Source organism: Balearica regulorum, chromosome 1 (genome assembly GCF_011004875.1).
Source record: "Balearica regulorum gibbericeps isolate bBalReg1 chromosome 1, bBalReg1.pri, whole genome shotgun sequence".
In the NCBI taxonomy this organism is placed as follows: domain Eukaryota; kingdom Metazoa; phylum Chordata; class Aves; order Gruiformes; family Gruidae; genus Balearica; species Balearica regulorum.
Genome location: NC_046184.1, coordinates 22,708,890 through 22,726,561, shown reverse-complemented (window position 1 = coordinate 22,726,561; position 17,672 = coordinate 22,708,890). Strand labels below are relative to the sequence as shown.

At 40.5% G+C, this 17,672-nt stretch overlaps 1 protein-coding gene across 2 annotated transcripts in view; it reads left to right on the top strand.

Moving 5' to 3' along the window:
- Nucleotides 1-17,672, top strand: part of MAPK12 (mitogen-activated protein kinase 12) — a 41,634-nt gene that overhangs the window by 5,802 nt on the left and 18,160 nt on the right. For both annotated transcript variants that reach the window (XM_075742858.1, XM_075742853.1), the window contains exons 3-4: nt 5,195-5,253; nt 8,526-8,637. In XM_075742858.1, the coding sequence (XP_075598973.1) occupies nt 5,195-5,253; nt 8,526-8,637 (171 nt within the window). The remainder of the gene's footprint in view (nt 1-5,194; nt 5,254-8,525; nt 8,638-17,672) is intronic.

Here is a 17,672-nt window from a genome sequence, read left to right as displayed (position 1 = left end):
GCATTATGAGAACCATGCAACTTTTTTTCCCCTTTTGGAAGGAACTCGGGTGTCAAACAGACACCAAATTGTCTGTCTTTCTAGTTACATTTCTGAGGATGATGCAGGTCTTCACTTTTAGGTTGGCTAATGTTTAATTCTGTTGACTTCTTTATTTTCAAAAAATGTTGGGCTTTTTATTTACACCTATTCAGTATCAACGAAAGGTGGAGTTTGTTCAAAAAAAAAGAAAAAAAGTGGGACACTCTATGTTCCTGCCTGAAAAAATCTTAAAACTGTCAGCTTTTGCAGTTCATCTAGCATGATGTGAGCATTGGAAGAGCAACAGCCTCTGTAGTGTACAAAATCAGACCAAGAAGGGAGCTGTAGATGAGTGATGCTTTTACAGATGAAAGCATGCTCACTATGTTAGAAGAGGTTTCCTGCAGCAAGTCCTGCAGGACTGGTGCTGAAAATTCACGTCCTTTGGGTACACAAGTGCCAGTAAAGTGCAATTCAGGAATCTTGGCTGGTGATGGCAAATCTCCTTATGGGTCCTTATGAAAGCAAAAATACAGTTATAACTGAGTAGTTTATTGCTGTCTAAAGGCTGTTATTTTGGTACTCAAAGGCCAATAAATTAACATAGTGGTATTGGTTGTCACCTCTGCTTATTTTCACAAGCCTGCCTAATAGGTGTTTTACCTAGGCTGGACTTCAGCTGATAGTCATTTGTTCACACCCTAGCCTTGGGCACTAATAAAGCAAACGGATTAGCCTAGTCCAGTAAATGAAAGTAAGGCAGCCAGCACTGAAACCCAAACCTCTTCTTTGGATTGCCAGCCAATCCAGAGATGAAGATGTGTCTGTCTGCAGGATTTGGATCTGTCCTGTGTTACATATGGGTCCTTTGAAAGCAGAGTGTGGTGATGCTCATGGGTGTGGCTCGTGCCGGCTGGTGTGCTGACTGGCAGGAGAAAAGGAAAGGGGTCTCTGTCCATCAGCAGGCATCCCTCGTGTCATGGAGCAATAATCAATGAGGAAGAAAGGTGACTGTGGTGCAAGCCTTGTGCGTGGATACTTAAAATTTTAAGAAGATTGAGACTTCTTAGTGTGGTAAAAGGATGCAGGTGCCCTGTGATGTGGAACAGCAAAGGAACATGGACTTGAAGCTAACCCTGCAGAAAATTTAATGCAGCATAATATGTAGTTCAGTGCACCCCAGCAGGGATCTCTCTTAAAAAATGTACTTGCTCAAGTGCCAAAGCCATTCAGCTTTACTGTGTTTTCATGCATAACATCTGCAAGAGAAAGCAGCACTTAACGTATAAGAGACATAACCTACATTATTTATTAATTTATACGAGATCTGAGTCTTTTGTTGATGTGCTGCTGCTTACATCAGAAACTTTCCTTTACAGAAATGCAGTGGAATGGTCCTTGAATAAAAGTAATCCGATATATGAAAGTGCGGGGGAGGATAGAAATGAGGAGCTCCTCGCTGTTGTGCTCCACTGCTGGAATAACCTTTGGAAAAGGAGGCAGCAGAGAAGGGAAGGGCAGAAACCACCTTACCAGCACAAAGCTGTTACTTATTTGTTGGTGGTAGTTAAAGCTGTTCAGAGTGGGCAGTATAAATGCCATGGTGGGAGGACAGACGATAGGGATCAGAAAGGCTGGAGATACTGCCACCCACCCCCACTGGCTTCATAGGGAAGAGACACAGTCAGCAAAGTAAATATATTGAGTAAAGGCAGACCTGTGGAAAACAAGTTAGACCAGTAGACAGGTAGTTTTACTATTACTGTGGTTTTGCTTTGCAGGAAGATGGGAGAGACACAGTATCACGCTCTCTCCTCCAGATACAAGCAAGGAAGGTACTTCAGTGGAGGCTGCAGAAATCCTGGTTGGTTTTCAGTCAGATGGGGTGGTAGGAAACAAGGTGCATCCTTTGTGGGCTAATTTATTTGAGAAATTGCCTTTTGGCAGACTTAATGGGGAAAAAATGAGACCCTGAAAGGGCAGTGGTGCTGCTGGTTTCCACAGATGCTCTTCATGGCCATTGCAGAGTGTACTGCGTTTGTTCCTCGGCTATGCTTCCATCTTTGATAGTATCAGTAAGTGTGCTGGATTAACACCGAAGATAGATCTACAGAAGGTTTATCAGATACCTCTGTTACATTCCATATAGGCCACACTATGAAAAACAAATGATTCTTGTAATTGTTTTACGGGGGTTTACTTTTGTGCTGGGATATTATCTTTAAGTATTGTAAAGTGGGTTTTTTTTACAAATACTGTATTTAGTTGAGAGCATTTTAGACGGGCACAGGATTTTCCGTGATATTATGGAGGAGGGAGTTTCCTGCACTTTGTTCAGTTCTTTTCATTTTCCTGAAGAAGTAGCTGGAATTGTATCTTCCTCAGAGGATTTGTTTTATCCTGTACCTCCTTGTGCTTAACATATCTGCAGCAAGCTGTGACCTAAATGGAAATACTAATGACTCTGTTTCAGTATAGGAAAATCATCTCAAAGCACAGCTATTAAAGAAAGATCACTGAGGAAAAGGAAATGAGTCCCTCACTTTTATTTTTAAATTGATTAACTATTAGCATGTCTTGCCGCTTCAAACACTAAAATCGATTTCAAGATTTTTAGAAAGCTGAAGTAAGAAGAAGAAAAGAAGTATTGTGAAGTCTTTGGCATGTTAGAAACGTTTTCTGGTTTATTATTTAAAATTCCCTTCAGTGGGAGATGAGCGTTGGTCTTGGTGATACTCTTCCCTGCAAAGGATTTGCAGCAACAATAAGCTTGTTTCCATCAGTTTGCAACCTTACCTCAGAAGTAATGTATATTGTGTCTCAGGCAGCATTAAGTAACTACTGGGAACTCTGTTTACTTGAATGGAGAAGTAGTAAAAAGTTAGTGAACTTCATTAAGTGTGTTTTTGGGCTGCTATGTTCTTTATGGAAACGTGTTCTTCATGCTCCCGTGTTTCAGAGTGGGTGCCTGATAGCACCTTGGTGCGCAGATGGATGTGGTACGGCAACCAGACTATTTCATCCTCTGCTGTGTCCTTTCTCGTTATGGTGGTGTCCCTGCGTCTTTCACTGCTACAGTCAGACGTGATGGGCTTCACTTTCTTACGTTTCTTGCTTAGGTAAATGAAGGCATGGAAATATCTCCTTGAGGAGAACAAGCAGGACTTCTGAAAAAAATGGGGCTTAATAGAGGTAGAAGTGCATATTGGATAAGATTACTATTAAAATATTAACGTCCTTCTTTTTAATACTGAAATCTTTGGAGAGCACACAACTTTTCTGGCTGTGTATGCTCTGTGTGTGCATATACACGCTGCCTTAGGAAATGCCCATAGAGCTGCATTATGCGCCGTTGTCACAAACATCTTCCAAATTCCTCTCTCCTCCCTTTCTCTCCCTGCCTCCACATAGAAATGGAAAACCTTATGTAAAACTGTCATGCAAAAAAATAATAAAAAAAAAATCTTGCTGTAATGTTAGCACTGAAGGTATTACTTCAAATAATAACCACATGCTCTGTGGGTTTAATTATTATTTTGTGGTAGTTATGTTATTCTTATTTAATTAGTTTAATATAACAGTCCTTGGGAAAATGTTATTAGTGATTTTTTTCAAAGATATATGTGGCTACAAAGAAAAAAAGTTGTCATTTTCTGTCTTCATCTTTATTAGTTTTTCTATCTTGTTCATCATTAAGACATTTTGATAATATCCAGGCTAACTGTAGTAGTTCCCTCTGAATGTGGAAAAGATAACAATGCGTGCAGTAAGGATTTCATCACAGTTGGAGATTTTTATTTAAAGCTCTAAATAAAGGAAGTTGCCTTTCCTTTCCTGCAATTTTTTCCCTGCATTTCTGCTCTCACTTCTCTTTACTTTCACATACTCTTTTGAAAGAACTCTGTTTTGTCAAGCAATTAAGAGATAGTAGTAATGTCCAAAATCTATCTTGCTTGTTATCAAAAGGGATTTTTCAGTCCTCCTTTTAGTGTTTTGATGATAACATCAGGCAATGTAATATGCCATTACCCCTGCTTTCTTTCTTGCAGTTTCTAATTTTATACAGCTTTAGTTTGATGTACATGTCTTTAAATTGTATGGCTGTGGAGATAGGTCTGAACAAGGTTGTAAAGGTTATTAGTCTTTTAGCTTGCTTTCCAGCAAACCCCTGCACGCCCCTATCGACATGGCAGCCTGCACCTGGGAAATGCCACGAGCAGTCCAGGGTTTTGAAGGCTTCCTCTGAGCAGACAGAAATAGTCATGAATTAATAGTAGAAGTAGAAAAGAAGCGACTCTAAAAGCCTGTGCTATTTAGGCACTGCCTGGATGAAGCTGCATCCAAGCTGAGATCTGGCTTTAGGCAATTCCAGCTACATCTTTGGGAGTATCGACTTCTGTATATTTAATTTTCTGGTGTTTAATGGGCTTGAGAGAAGCATTGGCATTTACCCTAATGCACCTAGTCAGTTGGTATAGTTCTGCTGAAAACCATACTAGTAGGAAAAACTGTGGTGGGAAATCAGTTTTACTAGATTGATATTTCTCTATTGAGTGCTAGAATGCTTTTGTTTGACAAAAAATACTCTTAAGGAGAACCAAAGGTATAAGCCATAGTAAATCATATTAAGCTCTTGATAATTACTCTTTATAAAACCAGTATAGTTCTGGTTTCTTCTCCATACTCCCAATTAGATACTGTAGTCTATGTACCTAAATTACCCTGTTACTGAAATTAGAAGATATTTAAAATGTTCTTCGTTGTCAAGCAGCAGGCCCAGCTAGGTGAATAGCACTTACAGCTGCTTCAGGTTATAAACCGATTTGTCTGGTTTATTTTTGACACTTCAGTGGTTCAAGTTAAAAGATGGTCTCTCCTCTTACATAAAACTGTTAGCCTCTGAACTTTTTGTTCTTCAAGTACATTTTTCTATTTTTTATCACAGGGTCAAACAGCCCTCAGAGTTATAAAATCCAACACATAACAAACCCTGGTGTTGCTAGGTGCTACTTTAGGTATTCTTTCTGCCATCTCTATGCCTGTAGCTAATGTCTCACTATGGAAATATTTTTGATTATATTTTTTCACTTACTATGCAGTTTGGGATTTTTTGTGTTAATCCATTTGTATTAATCCATGTTGTTTTTTTCTCTTCTCCCTCCCTTATTTTTAGGTCATTGGAATACTGGATGTATTCACACCAGATGTAACACTGGAGAAGTTTAATGACTTGTAAGTTCTGAGTTGTTTGTGTTTGGAAGCAGGGCATTATTGCCCTGGAGGAACGGTTGTTGCTTTTTTAAATGGAGAATTCCAAAATTGTTGCTTAATGGATTTTTTTCTGAATTTCATCTTAATATAACTCTTATATGCAACTTCAGAATTGATAGGCTGAGGTTTTCAGATTGTCGTTAGAATCAGTTACCTATCTTACAAGGTATGTACTTCTTTCAAGCCTTAGTAAATGGCAGTTTGGTGGATTCCTTACTCCACCTTTCCAGTACTGATTGCTTACCCTAAGGCCCAGGCTGCCCAAATGACAGGAGAATTCTTCACCCAAACAAGTAGGCTGAAAATGATGCCTCCTACACAACACATCTCTGGTGTCATCCGTCCTAATTCAGGGATTAATTCAAAACTGCTGATGCTGCTGAATTTTTTAGTGGTTATCTGCACTGTGGTTTGTTGTTTTCCCTGACTGGTTTCCCAGTCCAGTGGTCCAAACAACACATGCTATAGATCGTGTCTAGCACCAAGCATGTACATCTCCCTGGCCTTTTGGCAGCATCTCAGACACAAGATATTTAGGATGTCTGTTGTTCTGGTTGTCAGTCCTGCTGCAGTTCTTGTGAGTTAGAGTGGTCAGCAGTCTTGGTGGGCTTAATGTAGATTTCATGTCATATTTGTAGAACCGTTCTGGATTTCATCTAATGTAACTATGTTTCAAAACCAAACTTGCATATTTATATGTTAACAAAGAAAGCTATCTGACAGGAAAATGTAGAAAATGAAGTACAGAAAACATGGACCGTATGTTCATATTGATCATTTGGGCCAAAACGATCATTGAGCCAAAAAGGATGTTGTCCATATTGCTTATTGTGCACATGTATATGATTAGCTTTCAAGCGCTGTGTTTTAAATGGGACCCTAAAATCTTCCTTCAAGTTTTGGAGGTGCAAGTCAAGTAGGAGGGACATTTTTATAATTGAAACTGCAACAGATGAACATATGGCAAAATTTACTTTCAAGACTTTGTGGAAGCTGTTAGAAATGAGCAGAGGTAGATGTGTGTACATTTAAAACAAAAGTGGTGAAACTGCTTTTGTGAATTAAAAGTCAAATGGGTCATTTGAGGTAGACTTTCTTTTTTGTGGACTAGTCATGAGACATTGCCTGTGTCCTATTGTATAAAGATCAAATTTGAGTGGATTTGTGGGTAAAAGCAGCAGAAGCAAAGCGGGTGGTTTCACCAGAGCCAGTCCCTAAAGTTGGTATTAGCTAAGAAACCCAAGGTCTCAGACAACTTCTAGCCCTAGCATGCTCCTGTTCTACCTGCCACTCTGCTCTCCTGCTCCTCTGCTCTACCAGTCAATGTAACAACAGTTGAAGACGACATCTCATTTCCTTTATGAAGGAATATTCAACATCCTTTCCCTGCTCATGCTTGCCTTGAACTTCCTTCAGTTTTAGAAGTTCAGCTGATTGGTGTACAAAATCAGAAATGCATAGATCTTTACCATTCTACCAGCTGCTTTTTACCCCCTTCATCTCTATTCCTTGCATTGTCTGTGCTTGTATCATAGACAGTGTGCCAGAACGGGTTGCTGCTCCTCATTTTGTAAGAATTTGGGGTTTTAACTGGAACTTGCAAAGATGCTTAATGCTTAAATGTGTTAGGCATCAAGTTCCTGTTGAAGTGAATTATTAATCAGGTGCCTAACCTTCTCAGCTTATTTGATGATTCCAGCTGTGAATCATAAATATGTTTTTAGTAATAGAAATAAGTTTGCAAAATTTTAAGTAGTAGGCGAAGTGTTAAAAGTGAGCCCGTAGTGTTTGATCCCATTGTTGTCCTGTTCCATTGTGTTGCTCGTAAATTGCTACTAAAGTTTGGATTTTCAAACCCAGATAGGAGTGAGTTTTCCCTTTCTTACATTTTGTTTGTTTCTCCACCCACCTAGTCCTCTCTATTTGACCGTAAGAGATTTGAATTCGCTGATTTGTAAACATAGCACATGTGACTAAAGGTTTTTTATGGCTCATTCCAAATATTAATGACCTCTGGGAAAATGTATTTAGTAAGTCTGAGTGGCAGGAGAACTTAATATGCTTTCTGGAACATCAACAAAGAAGTTAAACTCCAGTTTCTAAGTCATTTGGACTCTTGATGGGAAACAATTTGTGTGTTATTCTGGGGCAGAGATAAGAAATGTCATTCTCTTCTCCATATTTGCTCTGTCCTCACATAGTTACAGAATTAAATTGCTCATCTGTTGTATCCAAAGGATAGCAAATTTGTCTGTGAATGCTGGGAATGGGATCTTGAGTCCTGATGCCCAAAGTTGTGGGGAAAAATGTTTGGTACCAAAGAAATGTTGAAAATATTACCTATAACTCCTAGTTACTAAATCAGTGTCCCATCTCTCTTACGACTTCATATTCAATTTCTATTTTGTTTATAGTTATAATTCTAATAGAATAAATGAAGTCTTCATACAGATTTAACAGTAGAAATCAGCAGAATTATAATTTGCGTGTTTTAACCAGAGTAAACCCACTTAAGTCTAAACAATAAAATTTGTAGCTACAAAATAATGATCACATCTAATTCTTCCCTTCATGAAAATGCATCTGCTCATCTTCATAAGAAGAGGAAAACTGATGACTTTATCCTCAGGTGCCAGACGTGACTGGCTCTATCTATTTCCAGACCTGACTCTAGGGATAGACTCTGAAGGATGAGTTTACTACCAGTTTTAGATCTTAAAGGAAGATTAGCCCTGAACTGCCAGCTTGGCATTCTCAAGCTTTGTGTTACTGGTGTCCCATACCAGTAACACTATTTCTGTTACGTCTCACCTTGCCTATTTGAATGAACCATCTAGGCGGTTTGGTTGATGCTAATTCAACGCTATGATCGTGATTGTGAGATACGTAGCATAGAATTGTGTGGATGTCTTTGTTTTCTGTGTAGGTGTCTTTGAAGTATCACATGGCTCTTGGTTAGGTTCTTTCTAACTAGTTCAGAATCTGCACTCTTCTGTTAACTAGCAACTTTCCGTAATCAGTGACAGAGTTGGGCAATACCTCTTTATGACAATCAAAATAGATAAAACCAGAGAAACTTGGAGGGCAGGGGGATGATGATGGAATTGTTTGGTAGATGGAATGATCTGTAATTTAATATTGTCACTGAACTATAACATACAATTATATTTCAATTTATTTGACAAATTAAAATTATTTTGTTCTTTTTTCTGTCTTTTTTTTTTTTTTTTAAGCTACCTTGTCATGCCATTTATGGGAACAGACTTGAGTAAAATAATGAAGCATGAGAAACTAACTGAAGACCGAATCCAGTTCCTGGTATATCAGATGTTGAAAGGCTTAAAGGTTTGCCACTTTTAATATTATTTTGATTTCACAATCTTTTTTCCTAGTAAACCATTATGGAGAGCTATAAATACTTGTCATTGGATAGCAGGCTAAAATTTATCTCGCCTTGTATAGTAAAAGTAATGACATTCTGCATAGCAGTTGGTTTGCAATGATAAATGTTATCTGGGTTTTTTTGTGTGACGATTTTATCTGTGGCTTTTTTCAAGCAAAAAGAAAAGGTAGTCATTCAAGATCTATATAGTACATTGATCCAGGATGACCTTGGTTTCCTTATTCCTGTGATTTTTAGTTGCTTTCTTCCCTAGTAGCTGATTGTGGTGCTGCTTTGCCACACCTCTGGCTAGCTGCAGAATGCAGAGACTGAGAGTGAAATTACTGGTGAGTTCAGAGGTGGGACTCCCCTTGACTTGAGCCCTCAGCTATGTCATCAGCTTCAAATTTCTCTAATTTGAAAATTTTTCCATGGCTTAACAATACTGCTCTGATACACTGTTGCTAAGGCACTCTGCACCCAACCTGCTCTAAATGTAGTGTTGTTCCGTGCTCTGCTGAAGAGCATATGTGTGTGAGTGCGCGCGTTATATACATATATATCTGTTATTGGGGGGGTGTGTGTGTATATTTATACCGTACCTGTATATATGATACATGTATAGGTATGCTATATATAGATATGGTACGCTATATAGATATGGTATATATGTGCCATACATATCTATCAACCTATAGGTATGGTATTTTGGGGTGAAAGTCTGACCCTGAGAGCGACTCTGAGCCCTGTTGACTCCTAGTGCTCACACTGGTTTTGGGAAATGTTCAAGGACCACAGCAAGTGCTAGTTTGGTCTCTGTGTGTTAGAAGTCCAGTTCTGCAAAGTACTAAAGCTCATTCATTGCTAAATTTAAATAGGTAAGTCCTTGAGGTTATTACTATATTGACATACCTTTCTGACCCAGATGTCTGAATATTTTCTGTGAAATTGAAAAGTATGTGTCGTTTGCATAACACACATGTAAAGTTGAAGAGTCTCTGAGGTCTTCAGGTCTGGGACAGCTTTGATAAAGAGGAAGGACTGTGGATTTTTAGTGACAAATCTGAGTTGAAGGTGGCTGAGAGGAGCACAGGTAAATCACTTACAAGCCCAAACTAATAGGCACCTGAGTTAAACAGCTGTGAAAGATGTCAGAAGGGAGTCCACTGAATAACTTCTCAATGCCTTTTAACAGACCCATTGAGATTGGAAGGGACCTCTGGAGACTGTATATTCCAACCCCTCTGCACAAAGCAGGGTCAAACTGAGCAGGCTGCTCAGGTGCTTGTGCAGTTGGGTTTTGAGTATCTCCAAGGATGGAGACTCCACAGCCTCTCTGGCAGCCTGTTCCAGGATTCAATCTTCCTTACAGCAAAATAAGTTTTTCTTATGTTTAAATGGAAATTCCTGTGTTTCAGTTTTTGCCAATTGCCTCTTGTCCTTTCACTGGGCACTATTTGGAAGTATCAGGTTCTGTCTTTGTTACTGCCTTCATCAAGTATTTATGCACATTGATAAGATGCATCATGAGCTTTTTCCCAGCTAAACAATCCTGGCTGTCTTAGTTTCTCTTCTAGTATCAAATGTTCCAGTCCCATAATGATCTTCATGGAGCTTCACTGGCTTTGCTTCAGTGTCTCTCTTTAGCTGGGAAGTCCAGTGCTGGACACAGTACTCCAGGTGTATCTCACCAGAGCTCAGAAATTGCTGGCAATCCTCTGCCTAATGCAGGAGACTTTTGGTCATCTTTGCTGCAAGGGCACATTGCTCATCAGGACCTCCAGGTCCTTTTCTGCCAAGCTGGTCAACCCCCAGCCTGTACCGGTGCATGGGATTATTCCTTCCCAGGTGCAGGATTTTGTTGGAACTTTGGTGGGTTCCTGTCAGCCCACTTCTCCAGCCTGTGGAGGTCTCACTGAATGGAAGCACGACCATCTGGTGTATGAACATTCCTCTCAGTTTTGTATCATTTGCTGACTTGCTGAGGTTGCACTCTGTAGCATCATCCAGGTTAGTAACGAAGGTGTTAAACAGGACTGGCCTCAGTACTGACCCTAGGGAGGGCACTGCTAGTGATGGGCCTCCAGCTGGACTTCCTGCCACTGGTCACAACCCTTTGATCCATGCAGTTCAGCCAACTGACTGAGTCAACTTTGATCCAGGCAGTTCAGTCTACCCCACTGTCCATTAATCTAACTCGGACTTCCTCTGTGTATGAGGAAGACAGAGGAGACATGGGAAAGAGTTTCAAAAGCCTTGCTAGAATCAAGGTAAACAATATTGACTGCCCTCCTATCATCGACCAAGCTAGTCATCTTATCACAGAAGGCTAACAGGTTAATCAGGCATGATTTTCCCCTTTGTTGACTATTGTCAGTCACTTCCTTGTCGCTGTTATGTTTGGAAGTGGTTTGCAGAATTATTTGCTCATTACCTTCCCAGGGATTGAGGTGTGGCTGACTGACCTATAGTTCCTTGATCCTCTTCCTCCTTGCCCTTTTTGAAGACATGAACAATATTTGCTTTCTTCCTATTATAAGGAACATCTCGTGATCACCGTAAACTTTTACATATTATCGAGTGGCCTCACAAATGACATTGGCCAACTTCCCCTAGCATTCGTGAGCGCATCCCATCAGGGTCCAGCGACTTGGGTCTATGCAGTGTGTTTAAATGTTCCTTAATCCGATCCTCCTCCACTGAAGTTAAGTCTTCCTTGCTCCAGACTTTCCCAGTGGTCTCAGGGACCTATGATTTCGCAAATATTACCAGTAAAGATAGAGGGAAAGAAGGCATTGAGTACCCAGGCCTTTTCCATGCCCCTTGTCACCTGATGCTCTGCCCCATTCAGCAGTGGACCGGCATTTTGCCTTGTTTTCTTTTTGCTCCTGATGTGCATCTAGAAGCCCTCCTTGTTGTCCTTCATGTCCCTCACCAGAGTCAGCACCAGCTAGGCTTTGCCTTTCCTAACTCTATCTCTGCATACTTGGACAGTGTCCCCACATTCCTTCTGGGTGACCTGACTCTGTTTCCACCTCATGTACGCTTCCTGTTTATGTTTTGGTTTCCTTAGGAGATCTTTGTTCATCATGCAGGCCTCCTGCCACCTTTGCTTGGTTTTGTCGTCTAGCACCTGTTTTTGTAATGTGCTGGCATTTTGCACATAAAAGGCCAGAAGGGACAATTCAGATTTGTCTAGTTTTGAACTGTGTAGGAAAGTTTCATCTTGTAGCTCTTCCAGTAAGTCACAACTTAGCTAGAGCATGGTGTCTGGGGAAGAATAATTTCCGTGTAAAATTTTCTTATACTTGAACAAAAAGTATAACCAGACTCCATCCTTGAGTTAGTTGTTGGGATTCTCATTTTTTTTGCAGAGAACAACCCTGACTGTAAGCCCAGTTAAGCCTGACTGTTAATCCCCCACTCTTTCGCAGAAATAATGTTTATATTCATCTCTCTCTTATCTCTTGGATCTTATACTTCTACAGCTAACAGCTATAGCAAAACAACATATCTTTGAATTTTACTGACTCTCACAAAGATGATTCTAGATGTGTTAGCTGGCCTATACTTTGCATGTTTTTCTTCCTCATCTCTCTGCTAGATAATGTTTATTATTGCTACTGCTTTTTTCCTCTATTGGGCTTTTAAAAAACAGAGTGTGATTATTAAAGTTTGTATCTTACAACACAAAAAGAAGATACTTCTTAAGCTCCCTGTCCATCTATAAACTATATTAATGTGACATGAAAACACTTCTCAATCTAGATTGGTACTGCAGTTCTTAAATTACAGTGTTTGCTTTTTGGGTGTACAAAACCATTGATCATAAAAAGGCTATTACTTCTTTATTATTTTTCTCTTTTGGTGACACAATTCCAAGAGAAGAAAAACTTTGACCTAGCTCTGCAGGCTTCAGCCAGGCTCTCCTGCAGCGATGGCTGTTTAATTCCCTGTGCTGCTCTGGGATGCACGTTGTAACGAGGCCATGGGACGGCACTGTCTGGAATTGAATGTTGTTCCTTGGCTGCTGCTTGCACTGTACAATTTTGGTTTTACAGTTCTGTGCCTGCAACATACAACATATGGGCAGACTTTCCTCTGCGGTATGGAGACAAGTGGAGTCAGTGTGCTGGAAGGTGTGTTGCATAGGGATGTGCTTGTGCCGTGGAAATACAGAACTAGTTTTGATACATGAAGGTCTGGCACATCCATCAGGATGCTGATTCTTCCAGATCTATATTTGCATTGCCAAACACTGTTAAAAATAAATAATATCACAGGACAGCTTGCTGTTCCTGGACAAGAACATCAGGAACAGTGTACCCAAGATTCCTTTGTCTCTCAGTACTTAACAGCTACAGAAGGGCAAGTAAATTATTTTACTCCCATCACAAAACTGAGTAAATATACTCTGTTGTTGATTCCTGCATTATTGATTTCTTTTTGACCCTACCTTGGATTTTGTGTTATTCATTCAGTAGATTTTCACTCACACAGCCTTTTACGTATGCTGAGTAATTATCCCTTTTATTCTACGGTTGTGTCTGTAATTCCCATTTTACAAATGCAGAAACTAAAGTCAGGTTTAGCAAAATTGGCTTTATTTAAACTAGAGTAAATTCACCTCTGATCTGGGCTTTGAACGTGGAGTTATGATTTCAGTTTTGTAGTTAGTTCCCTAATTACAAAGCCATGTTCTAATAAGTGTTTTCTCAAGGAGGATAGAAGCGGAGTGGTCTGTTTAATTACAGGTAACTGTCTGGGAAACAGTTTTCCAACAGAGGCATGCTAGTCACCAGAGATAAAAAACTTCATTTTGGCTAATTTTATAGGCATGCAATACGTGAACTATAAAAATTAGCTTGAGTTGAATGTAGTGGAAAGGATGAATAATAAATTTAATTCTAGTGAAATGGCCTAGAACCATATTTTGGTTCTAGTGGCCTAGATTATGTCACAGAGGTCAATAGAGTGGAATTTGTGGGCCTCAAAGGTTGACACTGAAATCTGTTGGATCAGTAAATGTGGAAGGCAAGCAGAGCAACGGTGTATGGTTGGCATACATCTGAAGAAAACAGAGCAAGAATTAAAGAGGATGTGTTGGGTTTGTGTGGCAAGGTTTGGTGGTGGAGGGCTGCAGGCGTGGCTTCTGGGAGAAGACACCAGGAGCTGCCCCCCACATCAGACACAGTCAGTTCCAGCTCGCTTCTAGACGGGACCCGCTGCTGGCTAACCCTGAGCCCATCAGCAATGTTTGTGGCACTTCTGTGATAGCGGGTTTAAGGAGGGGTGAAAAATGCGGTGCAGCAGCTGTGAGAAAGTAGTGAGAAAATGTGAGAGAAACAGCCCTGCAGACACCAAGATCAGTGAGGAATGAGAGGGAGGAGGTGCTCCAGGCACCAGAGCAGGCATTCCCCTGCAGCCCGTGCAGAAGACCATGATGGCGCAAGTTGCCCCCCTGCAACCCATGGAGGACCACGTCAGAGCAGATATCCACACTGCAGCCCACCGAGGACCCCGTGCTGGAGCAGGCTCCTGGCAGGTTTCGCGGCAAGACCTGTGACCCCGTGGGGGACCCACTCTGGAGCAGGCCGCTCCTGAAGGACTGTACCCCATGGAAAGGACAGCTGCTGGAACAGTTCATGAAGGACTGTCTCCCATGGGAGGGACCCCATGCTGGATCAGGGGAAGAGCGTGAATAGGAAAGAACAGCAGAAACAACACATAATGAGCTGACCAGTCCCCTTTCCCCATCCCTCTGCACCGCTCGGGATGGGGAGGTAGGAGAGGCAGGAGTGAAGTTGAGCCTGGGAGGAAGGGAGGAGTGGGGAGAAGGTGGTTTTAGTTTTGTTTTTTGTTTCTAACTGTCCTACTTTTTTTATTAATTGGCAATAAATTAAATTAATCTTCCCCAAGTGGAGTCTGTTTTTCCTGTGATGGTAATTGGTGAGTGATTTCCCTGTCCTTGTCTCAACCCACAAGTCATTCCATTGTATTTTCTCTGCAACCCCCCTGCCCCTGCCGAGGAGAGGGAATGAGAGAACGGCTCAGTGGGCACCTCCTGGCCAGCCAAGGTCAGCCCAGCACAGGGGAAAAGAGCAGGAAGTTCTTGATATAAGCTGCTATTGCCACGATTTTATAAAAACGAGGGCAGTTCTCATTCCAGTTACGAGGCAACAAGCAGGGGTGCTGAGATGGTCTTAGTAAGTTGTACCTCTGGTTTCTGTAACTGTGTTAGATCTTCTATAAGGAGTGGTTCACCTGAGTTATTTTGTCTCTTCCCCCACATTTTTGAAGAGCACAACTGTACTTACCTCAAAATTACCAGCAGGAAATAAGACATTATTCAGCTACTAGACTGATGTTTTGTCATTTCCTATTGCACAGCAAACATTTGACAACTGTCTTTATTGTATCTGTTCCATTAAATTTTGGATTCTTCTTGAACCGATTCATCCAGCCTCAATAATACACCTAGTTGGAAATATCTTTAAGAAATAGGAGTGGTCCAGTGCTTGAGGGACATTCTTGCAGCACTGTCCATGCTAGGAAATGGGTAAAGCTGAAAGCAGTATTGCTAGCATGCACAGAAAAAAGAAAATGGGTCAGTAATTTCTTTCTTCTTTTACAGGTATCAGTAAGTTAGCTGTTTAAGAAAGGATCTGCCAAGTATTGCATTAAAATCTTGTACTTTTTAAGGTCTACTGTATCTGGATTAAAGACAGCCCATCTGTGTTTACTTAGATTGCTTTTTTGGCAGGGCAGGGGAACAAAGCACACACTTAGCTAGCGCTCGGTTGAGGCATTATGACGGAAAAATACTTGCATCACCTGGGAAGGAGGAATATGCCACTATAGATCTTTGTTGTAAAACTCTTTCAACTCCCCAAGCTAAGCCTCTCATTTTTATAATGCATATTATTTTTTTTGCACCTTTTAACTTTGGTGGACTCTTTTTTGTGGGTTTTTTTGGTGTTAAAGATGTTACCTGCAATATGCATTTGTCTTTTGTGTAAAGTACATGAAGTACATAAGCACTGGTCAAAGGCAAAAGGTTGTTCATCATTTTTGTTACATTGCATACTTGTATTTTAACAGCCTGTTCACATGTGACAGTTAAATGCATGTAAAAGAAACTCTGCCTGAGTATTGTGAAGGGATAAGAGAGATTTTTCCTTGCAGGCTTAATTTCTACATTCTACCTGTAGACTGGTTCTGGATTGGTTGCATACTAAAATGCTGAACAGGCTTGATTTAAAATATATATATAAATTGAGGTCAACAGAAAGTTCATACTGAGTTCAGGGGGATTTGTATCAAGCCCTCAGATCTTTGCTCTGTAAGTCTATGCAGTCCTTGTTTGTCAGTTACTTTCTGGTCTTGCCATTTTACTGTCTTCTTTCTATAGATAATGAAATACTCATTCTTTCTTTGGTGAGCCTTGCAATTTATCAGAATTTAACTTCATCTGTGGTTGGGAAAAAACAATGCGATTTGCCACCGCTTAAAAACAGTGATGTGCCTTTCTTTTGTCTGTTTCCTAGTCGAGCTTTAGTCTGGCATTAAATTTTATTTAAGTATGAGCTTGCAACTTGGAAGAGCTTTCATCATTTTTTTGTTTGACAGAAAAGCTGTATATTGTCAAGGACTACAGAAGGCAAGCTGAACATAAATGTCTTTATGTAGGTGGAAAGGGGCTGGAGCTTCCAGCTCTTTCAGTCTTGGGTCCCTCTTCTGCAGGAGTGCCAGTTGGGTTTGTGTTCCCAGAGGTCGGGGGAGGTGGGTGGCAGTCCTGTTTCTTTATTCGTTCAGTATTTGAGAATGGACGGATAGCCATGCAAACACCTGTTCAACCTTCTTTTGCCATACTCAGGGTAATACTACCTGCTGTAGTTCTCTCCTTTTGACATCCCTGTTTACTGGCCTTTGTCCGTGTTTATGTTGTTCTTTGGGCTTCTGTTTTCCCTTCCCCCTCTCACCCATTTCCTCTTCAGTTTTTCCTTCCCTGCCAAGTCACTCCTCATTTTCATTTTGCATGCTGCCTAGAATACTTGCTCCTGAGTCTTTTCTAATTCCCTTTTGATTAGCTTTTTATTTTGTGCAGAGATTGCATATACAGACAAGAATGCTTAGAATTTAGACAACGGTTGGATAGCTTCCTAGCACAATCTGAAGCTTGCATTCAAGGATTTATGCATGTTACCAAAAATTGTCTTTATCCTAAAGCACAGAGCTCCTGTGCTCCAAGGCACTTTGCTCACGTTAACTGGCTTCTTGAATCAAATACTGTTCAGGTGAAGTGGTAATGACATTGTGAAGGATATGTCTGCTCTGCTGTGGATGTTTTTGCCATGTTAAGTGTGAAAAATCTGCCAATAAATGGATAATTTAATGAGGAGTATCAGTAAGAACAGGATCCTGTTTCAGAAGGTTATTGAACTGAAATGGAAAATTTTCTGAAGACTGGCATAGTTCCAGTGCTGCTACCTGCCAGGAGGTAATAAAATGCAGTTAAAAAAATACTGCTATTGTTACAGAAACACAGCAGTATTGTTACTGGTGCAGCACAGCACCAGTATTTCATCTTACAGAAAGGCTGATGTGTACATGTGTACAGGAATAAGTGCGATTTCATGTAATCTCAGTAGTGTTGCATTAAGAGGAATGTTTAGAAAATAAGGTTCTCCCCAAAGTGTTAATATGATTTTGATGCTGTGAACACTCATAAAACCTTCAGTGGGGTGGAGAACCACCAGCGAAACCATGCTCTTCCCCTCAAACAGGTGAGATATTAACTAAAACTCCAAAGCGTGCAGTCCTTTTAATTCCTGTTTCTGTATTCCGCATTCTTAGATGCAGAAATTCCTGGATCTGTCAGTTATTTCCTTACTGTGTACAGTCATACCAGCAAAAATAGCCTATAGAATATTTTAAGCATCTGCTCTGGAAAATCAAGAGGCTTTAGTAAGAAGATATTGAAATTATTTAGAATGCA